Raw genomic sequence first — 19,298 nt, forward strand, 5'->3', positions numbered from 1 at the left:
AATCCAAGTGTTGCAAGTGACTTATATACCTACCTAATAAAACCTGATAGATGTCCTTTGGGAATACTCATTAGTGCCTCGTCACAACAGGTGAATGAGTAACAACTCTGTAAGGCGTTTCGGTATCAGGAAAAGTAAAGTTCACCATCCGATCCTCAAATAATTAACAACTCTTTCCTCTACAAGTGCAGTGAGAAGTGACCTTTTCCAACAAAACAAGCTGGTTTTCTCCAACTCAAAGCATCTTGTGGAATAATTGGATCAACTCTGCACACCAGCAGACCTTTGTCTTGTATGAATCAACATGGAAAGGAATCTTAAGAATGTTCTGATAATATCTTTTGGATTTTTGCTTCTCTTCACTGCTTATGGAGGACTCCAGAGTCTACAGGTAAGTGGAGCATCTCCCACTGGTTGGTAGGACAACTGGCCTGGAAGGGCATCAGGCCAGCTGGTTGTGTGAAATCCACCAGTCTTTCCACGGTTTCTGTGAGGAAGGCATGCACAGTATTTTTTCGAGGTGGGTTAAGGCATCAACTTGGTGTGGATTAGTATCCCTCACCCAGATCCATAGCATTTACTAAATATTTTATTCTAGTACTTCTCAAATATTTTGAACACTTGTGTCAGACAAATATTCTTTAGGTTCACAAAAGCTGTTTGAATGAAAACTACATTTCTCTGAGATTTTTCTCAAAATAATGCAAAATGGAAAACAAATTCCATTTCTGAAAAGGGTTTATTTTGAAGATTTCTAAATTGCTATAATTTTATTATTATTATGCAGCAATGTAAAATAATAAAAATGTATGCTAAATCCATTAAATAATTTAAGCATAAAATAATACAATAATTCCTGGCATCATTATATAACATCAAAATAAAAAATATTATTTTAAATCAAAGGCAGCTCTGACTTGTATTGGCATTAACATCTTAAAACACAATAGCAGAGATGGGTTTCTAGAACGACTTGAACGCTCAGGACACCATCAGAGCTGGCTTGCTTAGTATGGCCAAAATAAAAGACTCAGGGTTACTGTTGCTGTCTATGAGTACTTCAGAGTAGATAAACACAAGGAGGAACTTCTCAAACTAGAAGACGTTGCTGAAATAATGAAAATAAACAGATACAAGTCATCCATGAGCAACTTCAGGCAGGACATTAAAAGATGACCCTGATGAAGGGTCAGGGTCCCTGTGGGAAGGGTCAGGTTTTCCCACTGGTGTGGGAATCTGTCTGCTTTAAAGGTGGAGCTTGATATAACATGATACACTTGTTTGCAATAATGAAGGGTTGACCTCATTTCAGGAAGAAGTCCCTGCTAGCTCTCTACATCTTTTTCTTCTCCTTTCCTAGAGCAGTTTCTGTTCACTGACACTGTCAAATTCTGAGTTCAGGGAAGTTCTGCAAAAACAGTCCCAAAAATGGATGGAGATGTTATGAGCTGGGCAGACTAACAAGGTGGGGTAAGACAAACCCAAGAAGCAGCGAGTCAGCCCCACCATCTGAGACAGTACACGCTCACGTTAAGTGCTGGAACATAAACCCTCCTGCAGGAGGGAGCTGATTCATAAAGTAGCCCTCTTCTCTCTCCATTTTGTCTTGGTGATTAGAGAGGACTTGCTGAGATGCAATCAGAATTGCATCTATTGAAGAATTGTAGCCTGCAGGACGAGCATTAAAATTTGCATTATTTATTTCAATATTCTCCCCTCCCCCCAAAAAAAACCAAAACCCACAAAACCCAAGAAACCACCCCACAATAGTAACAGTTAAGCTAATCATATGATTTTGGAGGCCTGGCTCCTAATTTTTGGAAGCTGTAGATAACAAAACCAGGCATGTGGTGTTTCAGAAATAGGACCTCAGTCATCAGGAAGCCTCTTTGCCTTTTTACCAAACAACCATTGATTCTCAAATACTTTGACACTGCTTGACAGAGAACCTCCTCACCTCACTGTCCTAACACCTGCCTCTCGCCAAGGGTGCGACACGGCTGCCACCATGGTTCTTCACGGCCAGACCACGCAGCCACTGCAGGGCTTGGCAGTGTTCAGTGCAGCTACCAGCAGCCTTGCTCTCCTACAGCACCCTCCAGTGCTACCCCCACCAGCATCCATTCCCCCTTCCAAAATTGTATTCGATAATGTCAGCTTTTAATTTGTCTGAAAACAAATTAAGCAGCATCTTGATATTTTCACAGCAACTTTCACAGTATCAAGACACAAGCAGAACTATTCTAAACATGAAAATATAAAACCTAGTTAGATCAGTAAAATGTTATTCCTCCCTTGTGAAAATGTGGGTGAATCAATTACTTTCCACTACAAAGGGCTGCTATAAGCATATTAGGATATTTGGACCTTGGCCTCTGAAGAATTTAAAAATTATCAGACCTGTAGTTTAAAGCAAATAATCTTCCACTGTTGCTAAGTCAGCCCTTGGCAATGCAGATCTGAGGATATTCCTGCCTGAGACAAAAAGAGAAGGCCAAGGAAAGAAGTTATCCTTCATTCAGCTTGCTTTCAAAGACAAACTCAAGCAAATTACATTAAAAAATCTAAAGTGTAACTTACCAAAGCTTTGAATCTGAGCAGTCGGCACCTTCTTTATGATATTTTCATAAATGGGTTATCATTGTGAGGAAAACCATAAATCCATAATCAGGGTGCTTTGGGGAAAAGAGACAGTAATACCCCTCCCCAGCTTCCATTTCTCTCTATTTCTGCTTGAAGCCACTCTCTGTACACCACAGTAACATGTGTATGTGATAAAATTTGTCTCAACCACTGTTTTTGTCGATGCAGAGCAGTCTCCACTCAGAAGAAGGCCTGGGTGTTGCTTCCCTAAGTGTTCTCTATGCTGCACTCATCTTATCATCCATGTTCCTTCCTCCAATTCTCATCAAGAAGCTGGGCTGCAAGTGGACCATGGCAGGCTCTATGTGCTGCTACATCGCATTCTCCTTAGGGAACTTCTACGCTAGCTGGTACAATTTAAATACCTTAACCCTGTCTATTGTGTTTGAACAAGATCAGTAAGGGTAAAGTTCTTTCTTCTTTTCATTCCAAATTCCTACTCTGCTTCTGTGTTGTGGATTTGACAGTGGGATGCGAAAAGTGACACCTGCAAGAAACAGGGATAAATAAATCCAGTAGCAGGTGAAGCAAAGAGGTGAAAATGTGAAAATGTGCAAAAAGTCAGAATGAATGCATCCATCTGCCCACCTGAAGCTGCTTCTCTAACTCACGTGTATCACGGAGATTTCCCTTCAGGGGAAAACAAAACAAAACAAAACAAAACAAAACACCACCAAACCTCCCCCAAAACCCCCAGACATTTCAATTAAAATCCAAATTACTTTCAGGACTGTTTTTGAAAAGACTGGTAAGGGAAAGCTGTCTTCCAGCCAGTGGGTCTGGGAGCGGAGGATGACAGGAGAAGGCCAGCTCCTGCCTTGCCCTTTCAGAGGTGGATGAACAATTTACCTTTGCTCTCCAGTGACAGGGGACACAACTCTGCAGAGGCAAGTTGGTGTGACCCATCTTCTGAAGTGCAGGTGCAATTTAATTTTCAGTTGCAAGAGGATAGGGCCCATGAGCACAGACCTAGCCAGCCTTGCCCAGACCTAGTTCTTGGACACAGCTGGGATGCTTGCACATCCTAAACTTCCTAAGGCTGGCCCTTTCTTGGTTCCATGTAGCAGATTTATTGAATCACACAAGGGATAAATCTATTTCTTTGATGTCTATTTTTGCCTCTGGATCTTTGGGCAAATGACCATTATGCTAATGGATGATAACTATGCTAAATAAACTCTTCTTTGGCAGGTACACACTAATCCCTACCTCTGTGATCCTGGGCTTAGGAGGAGCACCACTCTGGTCTGCCAAATGCACTTACCTCACCATTGCTGGCAATTCATATGCCGAGAAAGCAGGAAAAAATGGAAAAGACATTATCAACCAATACTTTGGGGTCTTCTTTCTGATATTTCAGTCCTCCGGCATCTGGGGAAATCTGATCTCATCCTTGATATTTAGCCAAGCTTCCAACAAAGGTAAAATATATTTTAAAATCTTGGCATTTCTCTCTATAAACATCAGCTAGTTCTAGATAGTTAAAAAGTAGGTTTCTGTAGCTGAACTAGTGACCCTCAGTTGCCTTCATAGTCAGTGGAAACAGGCACTTCAGATGTGACTTAGCTCATCTGAAGACAGAAGTCTAAAATGGATGGGATAAGTTGCTTTCTGGAAGTGTCTATTTTCTATCAACTCTTCATCAGCTATAAAGAGAGTTCAGACAACTAGCTCATAAATAGATGTCTACTGAATTCCTTTTGAATTCCACTCCGGTGTTGTAAAGCATAGATAGGCTGCTGGCAGTGACAGTCTTTCACATCTGACTGCTATTTAAAGTGGATTAAAACAACAGGCAAAACACTGAAGCAGCCTTTTCGCAAAGCTTGTAGTATTGGATTAATTTGCTGTTAAACATTCAAGGTTAGTCAAGCTGATGCTAGTGCTTGCTGAAAATGAGTGCTTCACAGAATTGTCAAGAAGAAAGAGAAGTAGCTGTTGGCAGGAGTCTGCATGCCAGGGCTTCTTTGCTGCATATCAGGCTCAGACAGGAGATGCCGATGTAGCTTGAAGGAATCACTCAACAGTGCTGCCCTCATTTCCCATGCTTCTAATTGGCGTAAGCTTTAAAAGGGTGGTTGTGAAGACAAATCAATGCTTGGATGCCACCTTAGAGATTCAAAGTGCTACAGTGTATTATTGTCGCAGTCTCCCATGCGTGCCCTATCCTGTCAAAGTCAGAACAGGATGGACATGGAAAGAGCTTTCTATATACACTGATACTATGAATAGCAAGACATTACTTCTCTTCCCTGGCTCAGTTAAACAGTATGTCCTCTGGAGTGTAGTCAAATAGGTATTTGGTTAAACCTAAAAGTCAGATTTTAAACTTCCAACCCTTGGGTTTATGGCATGGTGGTTCTCACAAGGTGTGATATTTATGGAGAATCATGCTTGCTTTAAGCTTAAGCAACCATAGATGAAACACCATCAAAGCAGAATGCTAAGGGACTGTATCAAGTGCAACTGAGCCCTGCTGACCTGGTCACTGAGCCACATGATGTCACAGGAGGGAATGGCCATTCTGGTTTCATTTGCAGGGCAGAGGCTGTGCTGCAGTTGTGGGATCTGCACAGAGTGCTACCATCTACTTGCCTCTGCCTCACACCACACATCAAGTTGAATGATGTTAATAAGTCTTTTTCTATCTTGAAAATCCTCTCCTAGTCTTACATCTGAGGATGTTCCTCTAAATTCTAATGAAACTCTTAACTTTTACTTATCTTTTATCAGTTACGTTGGATTGCAGGAAATGTTGTGCTCCTGGCACAAGTGCTATGAATAGCTCTCAAAGTCAAAGGCCTTGCCTGTCTTCACAACAGTGATGAACAGTCACACTATAACCTTCTCAGTGAGACTCAGCTTTAGCTTCTTGCAGTGGGGCGAGGGTCTCCAGACACTCACTTCTTTTCCTCTCCTCTGACAGTGTAGCAAAGACATCCGCCTATATTGTCCATAGATTTAAAATGTGTAATTTCACTGAGCAGTCATGTATGTATCTCCAGAATCAAAATGCGTAAAATTCAGACACGTACGTATACTTGACATGTTGCCTGCATCACTGCATCCAGATGCAGCAAGGCAAGCTCCATCGTGAGGTAATACTACAACATAAGACAGTAATCAATGTAAATGACAAGAGTCATCCTTTCTCACTCATCAATATTGCAGCCTTATTTCCAAAGGAACAGAGCAAACCCTGCCTTGCAGCTTCCATATCACTAATTGCATGTGCACCTTCATCTTCAGATGATGCATGAACAGATAAAGATCTTGTTTTACACACTTCCACACTTTACTAATGTGACTCACCTTTTGCATATGGTAATTTTGCTGAGGGTCTGTTTGTTCAGAACTATGTAGTAGTAGCTGCTGACTATAATAAGGTAATGATTTTCTTTATGTTATAAAGTTTTATCTGACATTGAACCTGAAGTTGTTGATGAAGCTAATTAAACAGCTGATTCACACTGCAGCAGCTTTGATTGGAAGCAATGGGGAAAAACACACTAAAAGTAGTTACACAATAACCCTAATTGAAAAATTACAGATCAATTCCTGTTCAAGGAATCAGCCAAGGTACAATGCATTGCCCTTTATTATGCTTGGACCAGTGACAAATTCTGCAGTGAAAGCATTGAAATAATTGTACAGTTTTTTGATCATCCTTTCCTGCTACACAACTTACTCAGGCTCCCACTTTGGGTTACTATTTTTTCTTTACAGAAAGGGTACAGGAGGAAGTGGGCATGGTGTCATGGTGACACACAGGGTGCATGAGTACACGTATGTGTGTGGCTTTGACTTATGCCCAGCATAACACTGATGGGATTGAACAAAGCAAAGGTCTTATTCCAAACCCTGCCAAACCGTTCTAGTTTCAGGCACATTCTCAAAGAGTTATAAAGATAGTAATAAAGCAATAAAGCCTGGAAAAGCTCATTTCTTGGAACACTGCATTAGTGGGTAATTGTAATTTGAATTTATAAAACAAAAAGATGTCTTGCGGTGGTTTCCATTCCTATAACATATACAGAAATTACCTGCAGAGGGATAATGTGCTCTAGTTGTAAGAACTGAGGTCCATCAATTTAGTGGTGGTGTAAACTGAGGGACCTGTCTTGTAGGGTATTGTGATTAAGAGGTATAAATACACACTGGACATTTAAATACTGCAAATTGAGCTTGGATTCAGATTTCAGCCTCTGGTTTTAGTCCATGTCTCAATTTAACCATCAATTCAGTGTTCTGTCTTGAGCAACTGTTTCAATTAAACCAAATTTTTGTGTGTTAAACTGGGATTCTGAAGTTAAACATTTCTAATCAGGAAGGATTTGAAACCAAGATCAACCACTGAGTGCTGGGTTCCGTTCTTACATCCTTACATATAGTGTGCACTCATCTGATCTCTTCCCTGTCCTGCCTTTCTTTTGGTTCTTACTGAATTAGTGGAAATCTCAGAAGAAAACCTGGCATGCTGCGGAGCGTATGACTGCATGACTGATACCACTAACACCACTGGGTCAACAGAACTCTCTAACTCCTTAATCTACACTCTGCTAGGGGTCTACACGGGTAAGTAATCCACACAATCTTTAATGAATATCACTGATGAGAAACCTACTACTTGTGAAACCTACCATGACTTTGCAGATTAAGTTTCCAATTTCCTCCTTCAATCTAATTTGCTAAAAGGAAATAAGATATGTGAGAGCTGTAAACAACTCTTTCCTAAACAGTTTAAAATGCTTTGTGCCAGTGCTGTATCATTTTTGTCTAAAGGAGCAAGATATTCTTTACACTTTTCAACTGGAATAAACTGAAACCCAGTATAGTGACCCCACCATTTCACCCAAAGTCAGTCTTGCTCTACAGACTTGAATCAAAAGTATGACCACATTACAATTACAGGATTGCAGCAGCTTATCCAGTTATGCATGAGATGATAGATTTAAATTCACTATCTTCAGGATCAGCAATAGTGAACTAGTTACTCATGGCATTGGGCAGCTTTATACATGCATGCAGAGGTCCTAGACGCTAAGAGCAGCCCAGCTAGTGGTACTTGAACTCACCACCTTCTGGTCATCTGGGGATGCCTATAAGAACTGGCTGGTGTCCTACCATGTGTAAAACAGATTTAGCACAAGAACTGCACTGTAATTAGAGATGGACCTGAACCATGGCTCCCAAAACATGCAATCATTTGGGAGGAGGTTTTTGGATCCCTGCTGAAATTTTATAAATTCAGTCAATTTTCAGCTATGATGCTTGAATTACAACACCTTAGTTTGAAAGATGAAGATAAAGAGAAACACTAGGCAAACTGGCAAGTCTCCCATTTAGTAGCTACTGCTGTTATAGACCTTCCTTGTATAAGGCTAGAAAGGAATCAAAGACAGGGAAGGCTGATGCCATCAAAAATTGCAAAGACAAAAATAGATATCCAAAGATCCATTCAGTGAAGAAAGTTCAAAAAGTATCCAGCTCAAAACAAGTTCTTCTCTGGATAAAAGGCAGGTCTCTGGCAAGGTAATATGTTACCTTAGCTCTGTTAAAATGTCTTTGCTGTCTCTGCACATAAATGTACTCTCTATGCTGAGACAGATGCACAGAACTTGTCATATGCTCAAACAGAGAGTATGTGATCTGGTTAGAGCCAGCCCTCACTGGACAAGTGCATCGCAGCAAACCCTCCCTCCTTCCCCAACCTCCATTCCTAATTGGTGAGAAAATGCAAAGAATATCCCCCTCCCTCCCTCCCAGAGTGTGCTGAATCTGATGCCTTTCTGCTAAAGGCAGGTTTGGCTCACAAACTTAAATTTAAATTTGATGACTAATGTATACAGCACTCCCTTAGGCTTTGCTCATGCAAAATGAATGCAATCCTGCTGTCTACTGACCTCGCGTCAGTAGGGTTTCATTTTTCTTTTAAGCTCTTAATAAAAGATATGTCTTTTCCTACCTCGAGGGAAACCAAATAGCTAAATATTTCATTCACAGACATTTTTAATATGTCTTCTCTATTTGGTTGCTGAATACATATTTTGCCCAGCTTGGGTGGAGCCAATCATGGATAAGTCTTTTGTTTAGTTTTCTCAAGGACTGTGGATATTTCTATTTGTGTTCATACTAACTCTATTAAGCCATGCAGTTACTTATCTCCTGTAGTTGCTCTTGATTAATTTGACATATTTATTAGAATATCTATCCCGTAAATGTGTATGTCCTGCTCTTATAAGTCATGCAATCAGCCCATAAGAACTAATAAAAACCCTGGCAGAACTGACAATGACTTACATCATGAAAGGTTTACAGCTCAGCCACAGTGGAGAACCAGGACACTGGAGCATACAATTTCGTTATAGGAGACATGGATGAGAAATAATAAGCAATAAAAAATTGGTGGCACTTTACTGTAAATCTGCTAACATACTTAGATATTAAAAGTTCCTAGAAAAGAGTATGCCTGTACACAGTAACATAGGAGCACATTAAACAGGCGATGGGGATGGGAAGAGGTGCCTGGTTTTCCTCTTACTCTGAACTCCACTTGTTTCCATGGATGGATTTCTAGTCAGCATAAGTAAGAGAAGAAACATAATCATGCCTTGCATCTGTAACAAAGCAATCAGTTGTGAACCTATGGCTGCTTCACATATATTATGTGCCACAGTTATCCTCTTGGTAGCATGAAAAAAATCATATTGATTCAGTCCAAAAGCAACAAACCTAGACCAATACATACATGATCATTTTCTGATTAAATACCCCATGTATCCTTTCATATGCTGCTTCTGCTAGGAAATTACAGGTTCAAAGCTGTAACTTCCATCTTTTTCAATTCACCCAGAGTTGCTCACTGTCATCTTTAAAATAGTACATATTCCGTATGGCTTTGAGTTGACCAAAAACAAGAAAATTTAAAAAAAAAAGAAAAAGAAAAAAAAGCAACATATACTGGGATCCAAGGCAGCAGTACTACTTCTAGCCCTTTATTTTTCTTTCCATGTGTTTGAAGGAAGTTCCCCCCCTAGCCATTAAAACCTTGGCACTGGAAGTGAATATTCCTCTCATGTTGATTTAAAGTCTCTTGATAGCTCCCGAGAGAGCTGTTTCTGGCCAGATCCCCATCCCCGCGACCCCTGGCTTGCCCTGGAAGAGTGAGCGATCACCCTCTGCAGCCGTGCAGCTGGCCCGGCGGCTGTCACCACAGGCCAGTCACAGTTAAGCTGAGGGGATCTGCGAGGTGCACAGCTGTATGCAGAAGATGTGAATGTAGATCAGGCCTTCTTGTTTACATAGAAATGGCCTTTACACTGCAGTGGAATCAGAGGCATCTGCCAAAACATCCCACAGAGAGCTAAGCACTAAGTCAGAACAATAACAACAGCAAGCAACTTCCCATCATTCTTCCAGTGTTCCTCATCTTTTCATGAACTTTTTGTTTTGTTTTTGCAGCTAGTGGTGTGCTAGCTGTGTTGCTGATTGTTATATTTCTGGACCAGATCAAATCTGACCAAGCAGAGACTGAGAAAGAAAAACTAGAGCCACCATCCATTTGGTCTACGTTACTAGCAACTTTCCAGCATCTTAAAGATAAAAGACAGTGTCTTCTAATCCCTCTGACAATGTACAGTGGGTTTGAACAGGGATTTCTTTCTGGTGACTACACAAAGGTGTGAATGACAATGACAATCTATTTCTGTCTTTTTTTGTTGTTGTTCTTTTGTTTCTTACTATTGCATCTGATCTGTATATCCTTGCTAAATGAAGATGTTTTCAGTGGATACTTGTGGTTTGCTAAATTACTGCTTGCTTCTACTTGAATGAACTCTAAGTGACATCTTCAAACAGGAGAGGCCAGCAGTAAATATGTCCCTTGGAACATCCTTAAAAAGAACGCTGTAGAGAGCTTAACTCACCAGTGGAGGCCACAGCAGAGAGCTACAGGTTCAAACTCTTCAGCTTGTTGTAAATAACAAACTGGGAGGAAAGCCAGAAGTCTGCAAAGCTTTTATATCTTCCTTCCTTCAGGTTTCCCTAGAGTCTGTGTAAGTGCAAGTCAGCACAATGACCACATATTTTATTTTGAGAACCTTTACGGTAAGAGGGCAAAACCTCAATGTGGCTGGCTGAAAGCCCTCACCAGTCACTAGTGCAACAGGTCCAAACCCTGACGGACTGAAATCATCAAAACCACCTCTGCTCCTCCAGTTCCTCTACAACCTAGACCCAGAGCAGATGTGTTCTCCAGACATTTGTTGAGAAGTCCTCCAAAGAAAGGGGGAAAACTTCCTAAAATTTCTGAGCTACTCATCTGACACTTAAGCTTTCAAATCTTGCATATTAAGCAGACGGAAGAGTGCACTTGCTGCTGTGTTTGAATGGCTTGAAAGGGGCACTCACTCCATGGCCATCTCCATTGGCTGTAAGCTCTGATAGGTGAGGTCCTCTTCCTTTCTTAGGAGCTGCTCTGTAATGACCATAGTGACAACTGTCAATTTTCATCTCTTGGGCTGTGAAGGGAAGGGAAGATAATTCCTAATGCCAATTCCAGGAGTTTTATTTGCATAGTGAGCAGGGCTCCAGTTTCTTTTCCTGCTTGTTATTGCTCTATTTGCATGGCATCAGTCTGATTGGGAACTGGGTTAGGAATATCACTGCTCAAGGCCAACTATGTCAATACACCAGGGACTTATCAGCAAACTCTGTAGCTGTGCTCCTTTGATCTCATCCATGCTGGCTGTTTACCAGATACTCAGCCTAAGACCCCTGAACCTTAGTTGCATATTTTCACTGAGGAAAATGTGTCACCACTATCTTTTTTCTTCCAGACATATGTGACCTGTGCCCTGGGCATACATTATGTTGGTTATGCGATGATCTGCTTTTCAGCTGTAAATTCCCTCTGCTCTCTGCTCTTTGGAAAAATCTCTCAGTTCACAGGTCGAAAACTTCTATTTGCATTAGGTATGTAAAGGTCACATGATCACCTCATGTAATATATCAAATCCAGTGCTCCCCCCTCTGCATGCACTACAAAGGAAGAGCTTGCTGTCAGCTATCAATTAAAACCAAAGTCAATGTGGAGGCAAACTTACTTCATGAGAAGAGACGCAGCACAGTTAACCACTGTATTGAGGCCATTACCTTACATCACTTTTCTGGTGGTATAGTAGTAGGGCACTGTTTACTCAGAAAATGTCCTACAGCTTTGATGCTTCACAGCTTTAATGCAAATGGTGAAAAATGATCTTACAACACAGATGCTGAAGCCTACACTATACCTGAGAAGGATTTCTCCATTGGGGTGAAACCTCCTTACCATTATGGACTGAAAGCAACTGCAAACCTTGTGAGATAAACTGTTGATTTGAGTCTCTGGAGATGGCAAACTTGGAATTTAAGCAATCAGTCTAGGAATTTCAGGAAAATTTTTAAAGGTTGGCCTGATGTCCTTTTCACTACTTGCTCTATAAGGAGAAAAATAAAGAGTCATATGCCAGTATGTCAGGCTAGAATAACCTGGAGCCTCTGTATGGGTCAGTAATTTTCAGGTTGGTGTGAGAAGAGTTTTGTGTATTTGTACTGATCTTGTACAAAACAAAAACTAAAGCTTTGGTTGTTCTAGGAACAGCTCACAGTTTTGGTATAAGGATAGGACTTTAGGATCACAGAACAGTTAAAAGTTGAATACTTCTGCTAAAAAAAAAGTGCATTAAATAATTAACAGTCTTAGCTATGATACCATTTACAAAGCAGCAATGAGCTTCTGTCTGAACTAGTGAATTAAGTCACTAGGCAGCTGGAGCAAGATGTCTTAAGAACATTTTCCTCTCCAGAGAACACTATTCCAATGAGTAACAGAGTAATGGAGGCAGAAAAGTACTAAGAAATATTTCATTTGTGTCTTATCCACTAAGATATTCATACTGAAGTGTACTGCTACCTTTCTTACTTATCTTACACAGTAAACTATATTATTAGAAACTTCACTGGCCAAGTCTATGTGCATCTAGACATTCTAGGCATTTCCTCCACAGGAAATTTTAAACATGGGCAAGGAAGAAGAAATTTAGAATCCTTTATGCTACAGTCACTAGTTCAGAGATTCTTCTGTACATGTCTGTCCTAGGTGTATGTCTCACTCCATGAAACTAATTTTATATTTTAAAAAATTCCAGATAATAATAACAAAAAAACCCCTACAGTGTTAGTAATGCAAGACCTCTGAACCTCTCAGTTCTGTTTCATGGTCTTTGTACTCAGTCTGTAAAGGTGCTCCTGTGGGGGGAGGAATCAGTAACTCATTCACATTGTGCTTTTAAAAAGAAAGACAAAAATGTCACCAGACTTTTTAGATATCCTTAACTGTCTCCTTCCTCTGAAAGGAAACCTACATTTAAGGACTAGGTAAGGAGAGCAGAAGGGTGCTCCCTCCTCCTTCCCACATGCCTCACATGATGACTACAAGTCTTTCAGCAGCCCCTTCTCCTACTCAGTGGCAGTTCTTGTCCTTTGGGCTAACAGCCATATCAGCACCAAAGATCTCTCAGCTCAAGGACGCTGCTCAGAATTATTAATTGAAGCCTGCTGAAGGACTGCATTGTCTTGTATTTCATGTGATATCAACTCAGCGCAAATCTCAATGCACCAGAAAGATTTTAAGATTGCCTTGTGCTCTAGTTGGAGAAAGAATTTGAAAGTGTTATCTACCACTATCTGTCCTGTTTGTAATAGCATTTATATTTCTCTTCTTTCTTTCTAAATCAACAGCCACGGTTACAAACATCGCCTCTATAATAGCACTACTGCTGTGGAAACCTCATCCTAAGCAGCTTCCTGTGTTTTTTGTATTCCCTGCTCTTTGGGGCCTATCTGATGCCATTTGGCAGACACAAACTAATGGTAAGTCCTGGTGACAATGATTAATTCTCTTAAGATATAAAAATCAGTGGTTTTGTATTTATAAAACAACAGGTGAATAAAAATTATAACGGGCTTAAGACAGCATCTGAAAGAAATATGTTAGCTCATTGGAAAGTAGAAGAAATAAGAACAAGTTGGGAATATGAAAGTAAAATACTCATTGTATGTTCTACTGCTTTGTGATACAGTGCAATCATTATGTACTGACACTTCAGATAATGAGCTGATACAAACACACTTCCGTAAGGGATTATTTAAACTTATCCCTCAATCAAAACTAGAGGAAATTCTCATAGAAACTAAAGACAGACTCTAAAAGTGCTGGAGAGGGCAAGAAAGAGATACAGTCTGTGATGACTCGAAGTAAAGTCTGCTAATCGCTGTCAGTCATGCGCTTTAAATCAATGCCATAGCCTGTGTCAGTAAGACAGTTACATGCTCTCCCATCTGCTCCCATATTTTGTCTCTAATTTAATGAATATTATTTTCCTCAAATTCCTATTTGGCAGATGCCATAGGAATATGCATGTGACAGAACTAGCTCATCTGGGCCCACATCATTTTATGTGTCTTGGCCTCCCTCCCTCTGGTTGCTTCAGTAGCTTACAGAATTTCACCCACCAGATAAATGATCATGTTTCTCCTAGAGATCCAAAGGGAAAGCAGCACAGTCCTCTGCCTGGCTCTAACAACGATCTCCTTTCCAGCACGTGTAGAGTCCCCGCTCTACACACAAGGAAGTGATCAGCAAGACTTCTCTGCCCCTCCAGCAGCTTCAGCTCATATTCCTTAGAAGAGAGCTAGTGCATACATCAAGCCACACCCTCTCATCTTGTCTCATCCCAATCCACAGCCTTGTGTCTTTGGTACAATTTTAAATTGGTGCTCTCATTGTTCAGGTTCGGGGAAGGACAACATAAGTGAGGATTTGCTCTTTCTGAAGTAAAGCTGTACATTAATTTCCTGCTTCTGCAGACAGTCTTCCTAACTGTTCATCAGGCTCTTTCCCAACACTCTTGAGAGACATATCTTAGTCTCCCACTGGGATAAAGGACCTGCCTTTTATTCTGCTTCTCTCTTTTCTGGAAAGCCTTGCCCTCTGACACTTGGCTTCTTTCAGAATCACAGAAGGGTTAAGGTTGGAAGGGACTTCTGGAGATCACCTAGACCAACCCCCTGTTCAAGCAGGACCACCCAAAGCCAGTTACCCAGGACCATGTCCAGTCAGCTCTGAATATCTCCAGAAAGGGAGACTCCACACCCTCCCCGGGCAACCTGTGCCAGTGTTCAGTCACCCTCACAGTAAAGATAGTGTTTCCTCATGTTCAGAGGGAACAGGACAAGAAGGAACTGGCCTCAAGTTGTGCTAGGGGAGGTTTAGATGGGGTATTATGAACAATTTATTCACCAAAAGGGTTGTCAAGCACTGGAACAGGCTGCCCAGGGAAGTGGTGGCATCACTATCCCTGGAAGGATTTAAAAGACATGTAGATGTGGTGCTGAGAGGCATGGTTTAGTAGTGGACTTGGCAGTGTTGGGTTTATGGTTAGACTCCATGATCTTAAAGGTCTTTTCCAACCAAAATTATTCTATTCTATAATCTTGTTTTTCAGTTTGTGCCACTCACACCTTGTCCTGTCGGTGGACAATGCTGAAAATACCCTGACTCCATCCTCTCCAGGCATTTATATACTTTTGAGATGTCTTTTGAGAAAGACATCTCCTCAGTAAGGTTCTGCATGACTGATGAAGAGGCACCTGGTGCCTTTGGATAAGTACAGACTACCTAAATGTCAGAGAAGGAGGCTGGGAAGTGGCTGCAGTTCCCAACCGCTGGGTGAGGCACAGGTGGTGGAGAAAGTTTTGTGCTTACTTGATGGCAAGTGAGCTCTGCAGTGCTGTGACAAGACTGATGTCTATTACAGCACTGTAACAGGTCATACCCACCCCTAGATTCCTGCAAGATACTTGTGAACATTTCATGTTTGTGTTAGCCAGGAAAAAAACAAATGTTCCTTATGCTTGCACAGTATCTTTTCTTGTCTGTACCTTCTTCAGCTGTTCCATAGCTGCCAGTTATAAAATTATAGAGAGTTTGCTTTGGTACATTGTCACACTGAAACATTGAGTGATGACATGAAACCTCAACAGAGAGGTGGAGTGACATTACTCGATAATTCTGCATCCCAAAACAGGATCTTCAGTTTGACATGCCCATTTAAGACTAAATCTCTTCTCCCCTTCATCAGTTTTATACAGATATACATCACATGAGAAATTCTAAGCTCCAAAGGCTTGGAGGTGAGATAAGACCTTTAAAACAGCATTGGGGACTGAGGTCTGTGGCCCTTCCTTTGGCAAGCTCCCATGACTGTTGCTTTGGCCTCAGTAGATTAACCATTGAATAAATACAATGGCATTGTGCTGCATACTAAAGCATTTTACAGCAGTGGAAAGCCGCTGACTTTGGCCTGCTGTGGGTAGCTAATACTGGGGTTCCCCCTAGAGGACAAACAGGCTCACAGGAGATGAGTCACTTCATCTTAACAAGGTTTCCTAAAGTGTTTGTGTACCTGTGTGGACACTCTCATTTATTTCCAGTGAAAGCTGCTTCATTTCAGAGCGTGTAGTGCCCTCTCTTATCTAACCTGAACATAGATGTTACTATTACCCCCCTGGCAATAACTGCACTTGGGGCATAACAACTGTGTAGCACAGAGCTAGTGGGTAGACTAAAATAAAGTTCTTTCCAGGCTGTTGTGCATCTTTAGAAAGGGTACAAATCAGCCTGGAAAGCCTATAAACCCTGACTCAAATTATTTCCAGCAGTCTTGTTATATACCCATGCCTACTAGTACCAGTGGAAGGAGTGGAAAAACAGGCAGTGGTAAACAGAGAGGATAATTTCCATGAAGTGAGCTGCAAGAATGCAGAGCTAGCAGCCTCTCTGCTCAGCCACCGCAGTGGGTCCTACAGAAGCTTCAGACAGGCAACTTGCACCACATTGCACTTGACAGTGTTTTTGATAAGGACAAACGTTTAGGTTTGAGGCAGAACCACCACTGTGCTCCTTTGTAACTGCTAGCTAATACCACATATGCATCCTGTAAACAAGAGCTTTCCTGCCAAGTCAGCCCTTCGTATAGCTGAAATTTGGGCTAGATCCCCACTCAGTTCTCCCATTGTTTTGATCAAAAAAGGCTTCAAAATAGCAAGGGAAAACAGGTACCAGATGAAAGTCAGAATCTTTACACATCATAAACCTTTCTATCTTCAACTCTCCTCACTAATCACTTTCAGAAGATAAAACAGGGCATGTCAGCAAAGTTATATGAACAACTTGTACTTGTTCATTTATTAGGCAAAACTATGAAAGATTATCAAATAATTCACACTACACCCAGGCAGTTTAATGAACTAAGTGCATCTTGTGATGCACTTCTCCAGGCTTTCCATCATGTCTGAATTAAATCATTCAGTAAATGCCATCAGGAAGCAGGGAAATTTTACATGATGTCTCCCCCTTCTTAATAAAACTGAGAGGTTAGTTGAGGCTACCCAGAGAACTCTACTTCTAGAGAACTTCGTACTACTCTGCCTTTTGGCTGAATGTGCATATTACAAACAGATGGGTTATTAGATACAGAAGTGGATGAGAAGAGTCAAGGTTCATTATATTCCTCCCCTTCCCACCCTGCACACCACAGCTGAGTCAGTGGAAACACCAACTACTTTATCACCACTGATGCTAGCTCAGCACCCAGAGGAAAGTAAGCTCTCTCCCCTTCGCTGTGTACCCAGCCAGTCAAACCTGGAGGCTGGAAAACCCTCCCTGACTCCCAGTTGTGAGTGTCCAGATGACTGAACTCAGTGGGAGCTTTCTAGCGAACACAACTGCATTAGGATGACCAGTTTAACTAAGTCTCTATGTCAAGCATGTTTTCCAGTTGCTGCCCAGAGGTTCTGTATCATTAAGGATATTCTTTTTGCCAACCCATCCAGAAGCTGAAAATTTGAAAACCTGGTTATCTCACAGAAGCAAATCTCCTTTGCATATTAAATCTTAGCCCAGCTGTAGCGACCTCTTCAGCTTTCTCATTTAAGTGTTTTGGGTCAGTTTCTCTTAACTTGGCAAGTATGAATAGCACACGTTGCTATCACGGGCGATGCTACCCAAGCCTCACCTGGGGGCTCCCTAAGATCAAGTTCTTGTGACAACAAGGGACATGCATTTTACATGAACAGTCTCTGCATGTTCTTAGGCAGGTGAAAGAAATGGTTTGAAGAACAGGCAGACAGTGCACGTGGGGTCCATGCAGGTTCCCTCCAAAAGTGGTGAAGGATCACAGCAGGGAGGTCCCTATGGTTCTTTGATCCTTTCTACCCCACACTTGAAGATCAACTTGGTCCTTAAGGACCTCCCTAGACAAAACTACCTGTTCTTTGAAAGCCTGTAAGGACTTGGTATAACCTCACCAAGTTATATGTGGAGACTCCACAGTGTCAAGGGCCATTCCTTGCCATTTCCCCTTCTTCCTTACTTGTCAGTGCAAGAACCTTCCCTTTTGTGGCTGATAATCTGAAAAATAAACTTCCTGCCATCTCACTTAAATAGAACCCATGCTTTCTTACTTCCTCCCATTTTCTTTTCCTTTTTCTCTGAAATTCTTTATTTGGTATTTTTTGCTCTGTTATTTCACTTATAACAATATGTTATAAACATATAAACAAAAATGTTTTAAGACAAAGCTTATATTTTCCTTTCTCTGACATTTATGAAGGAGAGTGTTATCATCTTCCCCATTGTAGTGTATTTATACCCTTTGCAGAAAATATAGGATTTTAGACTTAATCTTCACAAGCTGTGTCTCTCCTTCCTTCTAGGACTCTACGGCATTTTATTTGAGAAACACAAGGAGGCTGCCTTTGCCAATTACCGTCTCTGGGAATCACTTGGATTTGTCATTGCCTATGGTTACAGCACCAAGTTGCAAGTCTATATCAAACTGTACATTTTATTGTCTGTGCTTGTGTTGTCTATGGTGACGTATGGAGCAGTTGAATACCTCGAAGCTAAGAATTCCCCTGGGACCCCTATGGCTACAAAGAAGGAAAATGTAGGACCCCTCACCCAGGAAACACACATGTAATCAAACAGGGTCAGAGCGATGGAGGCAAAGCAAACTGGCTGGCTCCTACAGGGATGTCTCCAAGTGCGTGTGTGTGATGTTCCAACATGTACTGTCTCCAAAAAGGGGGCAAAGGAACAGATTTCAAGGCCAGTATAATGTTTGACATCTCAGCTTTAGAAGTGAAGATTATCTGACTTCACCCTTTCATACAGATGACGAACTATATGTTTTCTCTTTTTTAAATTAATAAAGTCTTAACAAAACTCCTGAAGTCTTAATGTTTTTGTATCTGTGGATCAGACTTAGTACCATAGCTTTACAATCACACCTGAAAAGCCCACATGCAACATTAGAAGATGAAGGCAACTGGGGTTGCTCAGCTGACTGCAGACAACACACATCATTTAATGGAAACTCTATTTATAAAGATTTATATTGTTCTTATCCTGCATTCTTGCTTTAAATAACATCAAGTTATAAACTGGCTATATCTACAGTTCATATCCAAACACCACAAAATCCGCTAACTGCTGAGTCCACCAACCTGTCTTAGGTCAGCAGACAACTGTGTTTCTTCCCATGTCATCTGCC

General features: G+C 41.2%; 1 protein-coding gene across 1 annotated transcript; it reads left to right on the forward strand.

Annotated features, from left to right (window-relative positions):
- Positions 1 to 304: 304 nt before the first annotated feature.
- On the forward strand, positions 305 to 18,725 carry UNC93A (unc-93 homolog A). The gene is made up of 8 exons (XM_010167567.1): positions 305 to 391; positions 2,812 to 2,993; positions 3,835 to 4,064; positions 7,093 to 7,218; positions 10,105 to 10,322; positions 11,481 to 11,616; positions 13,423 to 13,554; positions 18,460 to 18,725. Exons 1-8 carry the CDS (start codon positions 305 to 307, stop codon positions 18,723 to 18,725), a joined length of 1,377 nt encoding a protein of 458 aa, XP_010165869.1.
- The last annotated feature ends 573 nt before the right edge of the window (positions 18,726 to 19,298 follow it).

Source organism: Antrostomus carolinensis, unplaced genomic scaffold (assembly GCF_000700745.2).
Source record: "Antrostomus carolinensis isolate BGI_N321 unplaced genomic scaffold, ASM70074v2 scaffold9885, whole genome shotgun sequence".
Lineage (NCBI taxonomy): Eukaryota > Metazoa > Chordata > Aves > Caprimulgiformes > Caprimulgidae > Antrostomus > Antrostomus carolinensis.

Bases quoted from the DNA above. Each gene is read 5' to 3' on its own strand.
- UNC93A (XM_010167567.1), top strand. From the start codon at position 305: ATGGAAAGGAATCTTAAGAATGTTCTGATAATATCTTTTGGATTTTTG. The intron at 392-2,811 runs GTAAGTGGAGCA...TTGTCGATGCAG, and splicing joins GAGGACTCCAGAGTCTACAG to AGCAGTCTCCACTCAGAAGA. The intron at 7,219-10,104 runs GTAAGTAATCCA...TTGTTTTTGCAG, and splicing joins TCTGCTAGGGGTCTACACGG to CTAGTGGTGTGCTAGCTGTG.